The 12,169-nt window shown below is 45.7% G+C and overlaps 1 protein-coding gene across 1 annotated transcript; it reads left to right on the top strand.

Moving 5' to 3' along the window:
* The first annotated feature begins 4,783 nt into the window (after positions 1 to 4,783).
* LOC147320283 (uncharacterized) lies at positions 4,784 to 5,911 on the top strand. Its single transcript, XM_086307437.1, has one exon. The coding sequence runs from the start codon at positions 4,784 to 4,786 to the stop codon at positions 5,909 to 5,911; it is 1,128 nt and encodes a 375-aa protein (XP_086163563.1).
* The last annotated feature ends 6,258 nt before the right edge of the window (positions 5,912 to 12,169 follow it).

The raw sequence follows: 12,169 nt of genomic DNA, 5'->3' as shown, positions 1-12,169 counted from the left end.
AGTAACATCTTAATGCCCTTAATGCTCTCTGATTGCTATGGAAACGAGTAAATATTTCTTTCAAAATAAGAAACACATCTATAACACGGCAAAAGACCCAGGGAAACTGAGTTAACGATAAAAAAACCCTGAAAACCATACATTTCACATCCGAGCCTCAACTCTCGCGACCCGGTACCAAACGACTCGCGGACCGATACCGGTCCACGGGCTGGGGGTTGCGGACCGCTGCTCTTATTGATATATGTTTTTGGTTGGATGACCATATGTACGAGTATGGGAAACCGACCAGTGGCCTTCGCTAGGCTGACAGAGGTTCAAGCTCTCAGACAGGGTTTTAGTACGCAGAACGGCATATGGTGGAATACAAGCAAGCTGACGATGAGGAACAGTCCATGCAGCCAGGCTGATCAGAGAAGAAGGCACGTGGCAGGAGTGTTTTGCTTACGGGAAGAAGGCACATTTTGAAGATGCATGTCCTTCTCGGCTAAAAGATGTTGCCCATCAGCAGTGGTAGGGATACTGACAGCTGCTACTGAGAATGTATTTCCCCACCTGTCATGTCCTGCTAAGCTCACACCTTACTCCCATACTTACTCGTAAAGCACGCTAATCAATTCAATGGCCGTACAAAACTTCATGGGTGAGACCAAACTCAGAAGCGGGGTCTCCTTTTAGTTCCCCTTCCTGAACTGTTGCAAGAATTTGGCTAGCCAACATAACTCACCGCACTCAGGAAATTCAGTTAACATTATCCGGCAATCAGTGAACAATGCACTTTCAGATTTCATTAACCACGTTGTGCTTGTCTACCTGGATGACATTCTCCTTTTCTCCAAGAATCAAGTAGATCATGTGAAACAGATCCGACTCATCCTGCAATGACTTCTTGAGAACCGTCTGTTCATGAAAGGAGAAAAATGCAAATTCTATGTGCAGACTCTGTCCTTTCTGGGGTTTATTTTTGAACAGGGGCAGCTGCGGGCAGATCAAAGCTAAGGTCAGGGCCTTGGTGGAGTGGCCTATGAACTGTGGCCTAAGAAGCCCAAGAACTGGGAGGAACTACAGAGGTTCCTGGGATTTGCGAATTTCTACCAGCGATTCATAAGAGACTTCAGCAAAGTGGTAATTCCCCTCAATCACCATACTTCTAGTGTGCAAGAGTGCAAACTACTTGAATTGATCTTATTTGTCAGGTTACTCCATTAAAATCCTCTTCTACAGAAATCCTGAAGGGGAAAATTAGCCAAAGAGATGAAAACCTGTGTTGACTTATTCACTTTTGAACCACCCTAAGTTATTTGAGAGTTTCTTTTTGAACTTTTTTTCAATTTTTTTCATCATGCTTGACCTAATATGTCTGACCTAGCAATGGAAAAAAAATAAAATAAAAGTCAGTCAGCATTAAGTTAACGTTTCACTAGTGAAGTTGACCTGAGCAAGGATCTGGACTGATGTTACTTGGCATCAACTAACATCAAGAGGATTGAGTCATTAAAAGTCCAGCATGATTTCCTCAGTGAGTGAAAAAAAACTTCAGCACTCTAATGAGAGGGGGGGAGCCACTCTAGAGTCTTCATAAGATGTGACGTCAGTGCCACCGGTCGGAAGTCATTCAGCTCATTGGGCCGGTTCCTTTTGGGGACCGGGATGATGCAGGATGTCTTCCAGAGGGCGGGCACTCTCCCTAGTCACAGGCTGAGGTTGAAGAGGTTTGCCAAAGTACTCACATGTGACACCGTTGTTATCTCAGTTACACTGGCTGTATACACTCAAAATACACTCAACAAAAATATAAACGCAACACCTTTGTTACTGCTCCCATTCCCCATGGGATGGACGTAGAGACCTAAAATTCATTCCAGATACACAATATAACCATCCCTCCCAAACAGTGGTCACAAATCAGTCCAAATGTGTGGTAGTGGGCACATCTGCTATATTGAGATAATCCATCCCACCTCACAGGTGTGCCACATCAGGATGCTGATCTGACATCATGAGTAGTGCACAGGTGTACCTCAGACTGCCCACAACAAAAGGCCACCCTGGAATGTGCAGTTTTTTGCACTATTGGGGGTCTGGGGACCCAGAACCGGTCAGTATCTGGTGTGACCACCATTTGCCTCATGCAGTGCAACACATCGTCGCATGGAGTCTATCAGATTGTCAATTGTGGCCTGTGGAATGTTGGTCCACTCCACTTCAATGGCTGTGCGAGGTTGTTGGATATTCGTGGGAACTGGTACACGCTGTCGTATACACCGGTCAAGCACATCCCGAACATGCTCAATGGGTGACATGTCCGGTGAGTATGCTGGCCATGCAAGAACTGGGACATTCTCAGCTGCCATCTGCCCTGAACAATGTGAACCATGATTCATCCGTGAAGCGCACACCTCTCCAACGTGCCAGACGCCATCGAATGTGAGCATTTGCCCACACAAGTCTGTTACGGCGACGAGCTGGAGTCAGGTCAAGACCCCGATGAGGACGACGGGCATGCAGTTGAGCGTTCCTGAGACGGTTTCTGACAGTTTGTGCAGAAATTGTTTGGTTGTGCAAACCAATTGTTCCAGCAGCTGTCTGGGTGGCTGGTCTCAGACGATCTTGGAGGTGAACCTGCTGGATGTGGAGGTCCTGGGCTGGTGTGGTTACACGAGGTCTGCGGTTGTGAGGCCGGTTGGATGTGCTGCCATATTCTCTGAAACGCCTGTGGAGACGGCTTATGGTTGAGAAATGAACATTCAATGCACGGGCGACAGATCTGGTTGACATTCCTGCTGTCAGCATGCCAATTGCACGCTCCCTCATTGCTTGTGGCATCTGTGGCATTTTGCTGTGAGACAAAACTGCACATTCCAGGGTGGCCTTTTGTTGTGGGCAGTCTGAGGTACACCTGTGCACTACTCATGATGTCAGATCAGCATCCTGATGTGGCACACCTGTGAGGTGGGATGGATTATCTCAATATAGCAGATGTGCCCACTACCACACATTTGGACTGATTTGTGACCACTGTTTGGGAGGGATGGTTATATTGTGTATCTGGAATGAATTTTAGGTCTCTACGTCCATCCCATGGGGAATGGGAGCAGTAACAAAGGTGTTGCGTTTATATTTTTGTTGAGTGTACTAAGAGGAGAACTAAGGGTGACAGAGCTTTTGCCACTGTGGTACCGAGACTGTGGAACTCTCTCCCCCAAACATTAAGAACTGTGGACTCAGTAGCTGTTTTTTAAAAAACAACTCAAAACTCGCCTTTTTAAAACTGCTTTTGGTTAATTTTTTGCCTGTTTTATTTTGTCTTTTTAAATCTATCTTGTAATCTTGTGACTTGTAATCTTATATGCAGCACTTTGTGATTCTGTCTTGAAAGGTGCTATATAAATAAAAATTGTATTTATGTATTTTTTTTAAGACTCGTTGTAGCGGCTCCCCAAGTTCAGCAGCACACACCTTTAGCATCCTAGGACACACCTTGTCTGGGCCTGCTGCCTTCCTGGGGCGAAGCTTCCTCAGTTGTCTCCTGACCTGGTCAACTATGACACTGGGAGTGGATTGGAAAGGGGGGGGGGGGCTGTCATGCTGTTTAGAGAGGGGTTGGAGGAGGAGGAGGGGGTGTCATAGTGTCAGGGGGGGGGGGGGGGGAGCGAGGAGGGTACGAGAGTAGGGAGAGGGCTCTGTAGTAAAGGTGAGGGTGGGGGGGTTGTGGGCTGGTCAAACCTGTTGAAGAAGTTGTTGAGTTCGTTTGCCTTCTCCACAGTCCCCCCCACTGTGCTTTTCTTGATGTTGTGGCCTGTGATGGTTTTCACGCCGTTCCAGACTCCCCTCATATTGTTCCTCTCCAACTTCTGCTCCACCTTCCTCCTGTAGGTGTGCTTCCCTCAGGCAGCGTTTTACCTCCCGCTGTGCTGCTTTCATCTCCTCCTTCACTTTGCTCCTGAAGGCCTTCTTCTTCATGTTGAGGACAGCTTTCCCTATCCTAATAACAAACCCACTGTTTGCTATAGGGCTTTGGAGCGTGATGTCACAGGAGGCGGGCCACGCCCCCCGCCGCCATGACAGTAGGCCAGACAAAGGATACAGCTTCAGCTATGGTTCGTACGTGTTGTGTAGTCGGTTGCAACGTTAGATCTCACGATCGTGAAGGCAAGAAACTGGATAATGGGCTATCTTTTCATCGTTTTCCATCCTGGCGGCAACGTGAGGGATCCCATGTATCCGATATCACCAAACAAAGACGGCAGGCATGGATTGCAGCGGTGAGACGAGCGGATATCGAGTTCCGTGCAATCCCCAGCTTTTTGTTGGTTTGCTCACGGCATTTTCTTTCCGGTGAGTTCTAAATTAATTCATATCACTATTAAAAGGCTTTTAGTAATTTTTTTTCAATGCGCTGCAGTCATAGATAATGAGATAAAAGATGCTAATGTGTGATGCTGCAGAACCACGTCATGTCGACTGAGTAGCTTTTGATTTGGCATAATTGCAGGCAAACCAGCATATGAAATGGATGTAACAAATCCAGACTGGGCACCAACACTGCACATGGGGCACGACGACAAACCTGTGTCAGACTCGGAGCGGCACGCAAGGCGTACGCAACGGAAGCGAAAAAGAGCACCCATTGCAGGTAAACCCCCCCCACATAACTTAAAGATGAATCACACACCTGTCATTGGAATATTGGTGTACATTAACCTTATGTCTATGCACTATTTTTATCTTACAGGCTTGATGTTCGATGAAGGTCTGACAGAAGAACAACAACAAAATAACCATGACATGCAGGCAGTGGACAGCAGTTGGACAAGTGGAGGTTGACGTACCAGCTGCAAATGTGGACAGTGGTGATGGGAGTGACAGCGTCACGGAAGCTGAAGGGCAGACGAAGGATTGTGTGTACAGTCAACAGGGCAGAGCAGAAATAAACCGGCTGTTGGAGGAGAACAGACTGCTTCGAGCACAGTTGCAAAAGACAGAGCTGAATGAAACTTTCTTAAAGGACAATACCGAAAAAGTAAGCTATTACACTGGACTTCATTGTTATGCTGTCTTGATGTCCCTCTTCAACACTGTCAAAGATTTCCTGCCAATATCGAAGACACTGACAGGTTTCCAAATGCTCTTACTCACACTGATGCGTCTGAGACTTGATCTTCCAGTCCAGCATCTTTGTCATCTATTCGATGTGTCCCACAAAACACTGTCTTCTGTCTTCACCGATACCATTAATGTTTTGTATGCCCGCTTAGGAGCACTGGTGCACTGGCCTGAGAGGCACTGTCTGCAGGCAACAATGCCTCCACAGTTTACTGAAACTTTTGGAAAACGAGTAGCCATCATTGTTGACTGTTTTGAGATTCGAACAGAAAGACCATCTAATTTAAAGGCACGTGCACAAACATACTCTCATTACAAGGGTACACACACCATAAAATACCTCATCGGGATTACACCCCATGGAGCTATTTCTTTCATTTCCAGGGGATGGGGGGGTCGTGCATCAGATAAACACATCACAGAGAGATGTGGCATTCTTCAAAGGCTGTTACCAGGGGACGTAGTATTGGCTGACAGAGGCTTTGACATCAGAGATGCTGTAGGAATGATGTGTGCGGAGGTCAAGATTCCAGCTTTCACAAAAGGCTACTGTCAACTTGATGCAAGGGACGTTGAACAAACGAGAGCAACTGCCCACCTGAGAATTCATGTTGAGCGAGTAATAGGTAGTTTGCGCAATACGTTCAAAATGTTACACACTACAATGCCAATCCGATTACTCTTATCATGTGAGGCTGAAGACACAACATTTCTTGATAAGATCGTTAAGGTTTGCTGTGTTTTTGTTAATATGTACCCCAGTGTTGTTGTCAAACCAGGGCCAAATGACACTTGCTCCTGTTGAGTATTCTTAAAGCTGTTTTTTTGGATGTACAGTACATTGTAAATAGTTGTACTATGTGTGAAGTTGTTTTAATAAAACAAAAAAGAATAGTATATTTGTTTGTTTTTCTTTATTATAGATCTATTCACATGTACACAGCAATCACATAAAAATGAAATGCAAACTATTTACATCGCACCACACAGCTGTCATCAATCTTTAACCAGAACATGAAACATTACAGGCTATTTAGAGCAGCACGTTGTTTCCAGAAGTATTTCCCAACAAGTTCAGGAAGGCATACTTTACGAAAGAAGTCTTGTGCTTGCTTTAAGCGCGGTTTCCAGAAATCCACAGCAGGGAAGACGCGAATCACAGCAAGGTCTCTCTGTGTCCACACAACGAGGTCACAAAGATGCACGCAATTTTTTCAAAGTACTGTCTCTTGGCGTCTGGGCACAATCGGTTGCGATAAAGCTCTTTGTCTTTTGCGCTGATTTTGAGCATGGTTCTGGCAGTCCCGAATCCAACACTCCAGTACTGTGCGCTTGTTTTGCTTTCTGGCTTACTGACATGGCGCCATGATCCCTGCGGCATGACATCAACTCCAAAGCCCTATTAGGATAACCATCTTAGCAGGGGCGACCGCGTCCTCACAAAAGTTGAGATAGTCTGTCAGACAGTGTGTCGCCCCCTCTATCTCCTCACCCTGTGGGTTCAGAAGCACATCCCAATCTGTGGTGTCATAACAGTCCCTCAGAGCATCCTCCTTTTCTGGGGTCCATCTTCTAATGGAGCGTGTTGTCACAGGCTGCCTTTGGACAAAGGGTGTGTATTGTGGCTGTAGGTAAACCAGATTGTAGTCTGACTTCCCTAGTGGGGGGACACATTAGCATACAGTAGGTCAATTGTCCTGTTGCTCCTTGTGGGACAATTCACAAACTGGTGAAAAGCAGTCAGAGTAGAATCCAGTGTGGCATGATTAAAGTCTCCAGATATAATAATGAAAGCCTTGGGGTGTTGTGTCTGCAGTCTTGCTGTAACTGTGCGTATTTTCTCACAGACAGCTGTTGCGTCGGCCCTTGGAGGGATGTAAACACACACACAGATCACATGACTGAACTCCCGAGGTAGATAATACGGCCGCAAGCTAATGCCTAGCAGCTCCAGGTCCGGTCGGCATACCGATACTTTAACGGAGACGTGTCCAGGGTTACAAAATGTACAAAATGTTAAAATGTAGACAGTGAGTCCCCCACCTCCGCTTTTTCCGCTGGCCTGTGTCCCTTATCGGCTCTCACGGATGTGAATCCACATAGATCTATGTTAGCCTGCGGCGTTAGCTTGGTAAGCCATGTCTCCGTGAAGATAAACAAACTGCACCCACGGTAGAGTCGGTGGTTGTTCAGAGCGCACAGGTCATCAATCGTATTCTGTAACAAGTTCACGTTGCCCATTATCACTGTCGGGATTGATGGCATGAATCGCCTTTGGTGATCCGCTTTCCTCACTCCAGCCTTGCAGCCTCTGTAGCTCCTGTTTCGCTCGGCTGGGATGTTGTGTCTCATGCCAGTCTGTGTCTTTGTGTTTAGTGCCAGCAGCTCCATTCTCGAGTAGATGAAGGAGCTGGTTCCAGAAGTTTTAAAAAGTGTGTTATCCATACTATATCTAAAAGGTAGAAAGTAAAGTAACTTGTTAAGGTTCAAAAATTGAGGAAGGAGAGTACAAAACACCATGGTCCAGAAGAGCTTGGTCAAACAATTGATTTTAATGAAATACACGCGTGGGGGGACCAGCTCCGTTCGCAGACAGCGCTGATCTCTGACTGATCAAAGCATAAGCAGATATTTGATACCATCAGGGCTTGAATTTAATGACGCCCCTTCAACGTCAGATACATTTCATACATAGGTCAGATCAAAACCACAATGACTTTTAACACAACTGAAACAATATGTGTAATATATTGAATAAATGTCCTAATCAAGAACCTCTACTAAAAGCTTAATCAACAGATATAAATGAAATAAAAGATAACAATGAATAACGTGGTTATTCAAATAGCATCATCCAAACAGCTCCTCAGAATAACCTGCACTTAGACTCTGCTTTCGGTTTCACTTCTGCAAAAGGCACACTCTGCAAACATGCAATCAGCCTGCAACTTAGTCTTTCTGAAAGACACACACTGTTTAAACATCTGAATGCAATATCAATGCTGTAGATTATATTATTAATGCAATGGTAATGATGATGATTATTAACAATAGCAGCAAAATAAGTTCCCTGCTCTCCACAAACTAAAGGAAGGTGGAGAAAAAAAAGTTTGAAAGACAGCGCCGTCTTGAAACTGCCAATGCTATTAATACACAGGTTTAACGATCAAAAGAAACTGAATCGTGTTTAGAAGATAAAATGCCTGTGTTCATTTAGTGCATTTTCATGAGGAGACAGGCTGAACAAAACACATGCTCTATTGTTCACATGTTAAAATGTGTGAAACGAGGGAAGGTTAGGGTTGAAAATGTTTGATTTATTTTACTAAAATAAGCAGTTATAATTATTTTCATACACACATTGTGAATGTGCTCATAAGAGTTGGCACTCAGTCTTTTGAAGGCCAAAAGCTTTGTTCCGCGTGATTGTCCGGACTGATATATTGTATACTGAAATGACTTAGAGTGCAGAGGGGTAATTGCAAACACACTTAAACACATAGATTATGATTAGAATAAGTCTCTGGGTCAGAGAGCTCCGAATATGATATTCTAAACCAACTTTGAATCACTAGAAGAACAATGGATAATAACAGTAGATTATTAAGGCTAGGCAAAGAGGTGTTTTTGTTTTCTGTCTCTTACAGAGAAAGGAGCAGACACTAGGTGAGGTCACGGAGATACGAGGATCCTTGGTAGCAGAAGCCGAGACTGCCAAGATAGCAATTGGGGTCAAGGGTCATGCCATTTGGGCTCCTGCTAGTCACCTCGTGAGGATTCTAGAACCACAGCAATAATCACGAAGGGGGTTGGTGGAAATACAGAAGCACTGCACCAAAGAGGCCGGAGGTCCTGACTTGGCTGAGTCAGAAAAAATCCCGGACCTCAGGGTATTCCACCCCTGAGTTTGAAGCAAGAAGAGGAAAAGAGCGGAGAGAATCACCCGTCCTGGAAGATTAGCTGTTTAACTGTAAAGAAGGTCACAAGAATAGAATAGAATAGCCTTTTATTGTCATTGTACAGAGTACAACGAAATTGGAGTGCCACTCCCTTGGTGCAAGTTTCAATAATAAATATAAATGTAAAATATAAAAAGTACAAAAAAACAATCGTAAGTACTCAAACAATAGTATGTACAATATATACAGGATAGCAGCATAATATAATGACAGTATGAATAGCAGCATAATATAATGACAGTGACGGTATGGAATAGGTTCAATTGTCTGTGAAGGTTCTCAGTCATCCAGGTCATCGTAGTCAAAGGAGTTTGCAAAGAAAAGCGTCTGGACTTTGACCCTTTGACTCCCATCACCCTTTGGAACACAAACTTGGAGTAATCAGGACCCTACACAACCGGGCAGAACATGTTCCCTCTAAGCCTGAAGGAAAAAAGAAGGAACACACACATGTAAAGGAAGCACTCAAAACGTGCGGCTATCCTAAATGGGCGTTCTTAAAGTCAGCAAAGAGGCACAGAAAAGAAGACCAGACACCAGCGAGGGAGGATAAGAAGGACAGACGCAACAACATTGTCATCCCCTATGTAGCCGGTGTATCAGAAAAACTCAGGAGAGTTTTCTCCAAGCATGACATCCCGGTGCATTTCAGACCCAGCAACACGCTCAGACAAAAACTGGTTCACCCGAAAGACAAAACGCCAAAACACAGACTAAACAATGTGGTGTGTGCTGTACAGTACAGCGAGGAATGCTCAGACCTCTACATTGGAGAGACCAAACAGCCACTTCACAAGCTCATGGCACAACACAGAAGAGCCACCTCCACAGGACAAGACTCAGCAGTCCATCTGCATCTTAAGGATAAAGGACACACTTTCGAGGATGCCAATGGTCACATTTTGGACAGAGAGGACAGATGGTTTGAAAGAGGAGTGAAAGAAGCATCTATGTCCACTGTGAGCGACCATCTTTGAACTGAGGCGGTGGTTTACGACACCAACTCTCTGCCATCTATAATCCAGTGTTGAGATCCTTCCCAGACGCCTTAACGCCCACTCACATCCTGGGCCATCTGACCTCAGGAATTCGCATGATAAGGTGGGGCCAGGTTTCACAATGAACTCACCCGAAACTCTGGCTGATTGGGACCCACACCCAGTTTCACACCTTGGCTCAGGCGATTAGAGGATCATCAAGGGGTCCTTTTGTCCCTCTGTGGGGGGTTACTCCCACTAGGTTATATCTGGGACTCTCCACCATTTGACCTTAGAACTGAAGAAGCTTCTCGGATGAGAGGTGAAACGTCTTCAAGCAACTTAAAGAAGTCCAGACGCTTTTCTTTGCAAGCTCCTTTGACAATAGGTTCAATTGTTTTTGTGCTTATTTACTACGGTGATAGCTCTGGGAAAGAAGCTATCCCTGAATCTGTTTGTCCTGGTTTTATGTGACCTGTACTGTCGGCCTGACGGTAATAGTTCAAACAGTTGGTTGCTGGGGTGAGAGTGGTCCTTGATGATATTGCCAGCTCTGCTGAGGTACCGAGAGTTTGCAGTGACCTCCAGGCTGGGCAGAGAGCAGCCAGTGATCTTCTGGGCTGTGTTGATGACCCTCTGCAGTACTTTCCTGTCCGCAGCTGAGCACCCTGCATACCATGATGTTATGCCGTACGTTAGGATGCTCTCTATGGTGGCTCTGTAAAATGTCACCAGCAGCCTCTCCTCCAGGTTGTTCCTCCTGAGCACTCTCAGAAAGTGGAGACGCTGCTGGGCCTTTTTAACCACCGCCGTAGTATTTGCAGTCCAGGAGAGGTCATCAGATATCTGCACACCCAGAAACCTCATGGAGTGTACCCTCTCCACACAGTTCCCGTGAATGTAAAGTGGGGCCGGGTCTGCTCTGCCCTTCCTGAAGTCCAAGATAAGTTCTTTAGTTTTTGTGGTGTTCAGTTGGAGGTTGTTAACTGAACACCACTCAGTCAGTCTGTTGACCTCATCTCTGTAGTCCGACTCATCCCCCCTTGAGATGAGTCCAACCACTGTGGTGTCATCCGCGAACTTTATGATGGTGTTTGAGAGATGGGTAGGGGAGCAGTCGGATGTGTAGAGCGTAAACAGGAGGGGACTCAAAACACATCCTTGTGGAGACCCGGTGCTGAGTGTGATGGTGCTGGACAGGTGGGGGCCGAGTCTGACCGACTGTGGTCTATTTGTCAGGAAGTCCTTGATCCAGAGGCAGATGGGGGTGGAGAGTCCCAGGTGAGACAGTTTCTGGACCAGGATCTCCGGGATGATATGATTGAATGCTGAGCTAAAGTCCAGAAAGAGCATTCTCACATAGCTCACAAGCCCCTCAGAAAGAGGTTCTTGTTTGAGCACAAAGGTGGCAGCAGGAAACAACAAGATTTGGGTGAAGCTGGAAAGTAATGGGAGAGTATTAGCATAAAATCACAAACTATTACGAAAGCTATGTCAATTGCCCGAATACAGCGGTCATCCCACATGTGGTCCATCCGTTAAAGGGGGAGAGAGGGCCCATAGAAAGAAAAGAAGCGTAACAACTAGGAGAACCGACACCTAGTGAGTATAAAGATAGCAATCTGTGGCTAGATTGGCTAATTTAAAATACAAAAGAGCAAAAGGTGTTAGACTGTGTGGTGTGCGCAGCCGCCCGCCCACATGTATTCACTGAACCTGGTCCTCTGTATCCCATTGATACATGGGGGACTTGGTTGTATGTTTAAATTAACTGGAAGTGCTGTTTCTACAGGAAACTACTCCACTTTGGCCAGGCTGTCCCCACAAATTTACGACAAAACAGGTCCAGGACATTTCACCCCGAGAAAAGCTAACTATACTTGTTTTAATTTTACAGTAAGCGATCAGGGAAGCCACAAGCACGACGCTGGAGATGTCGACTCTGACTGGTGATCCGCTGTGATGTATCTGTCCAGAGGAAAGGTAAATCAAATCGGTGAGTACAGGCTATTCGTCAGAATCCCTAGCTGGACTTCTGGCCTGTGTGTCATGGTACGTGTCGGGGCGCCTTTAGTTTTAGTGGGTGAAAAGGGGGTGCGACTGGGTGAACCCGGCATTGCCCAATTA

Source organism: Aulonocara sp. 'chitande type north' Nkhata Bay, linkage group LG10 (genome assembly GCF_057382095.1).
Source record: "Aulonocara sp. 'chitande type north' Nkhata Bay isolate Kocher_YH1m ecotype deep benthic linkage group LG10, A_spYH_male_GT1.1, whole genome shotgun sequence".
In the NCBI taxonomy this organism is placed as follows: Eukaryota; Metazoa; Chordata; class Actinopteri; order Cichliformes; family Cichlidae; genus Aulonocara; species Aulonocara sp. 'chitande type north' Nkhata Bay.
This window is presented reverse-complemented; position numbering and strand designations above follow the sequence as displayed.

Coding starts and splice junctions, on each gene's coding strand:
- LOC147320283 (XM_086307437.1), top strand. CDS start 4,784: ATGACATGCAGGCAGTGGACAGCAGTTGGACAAGTGGAGGTTGACGTA.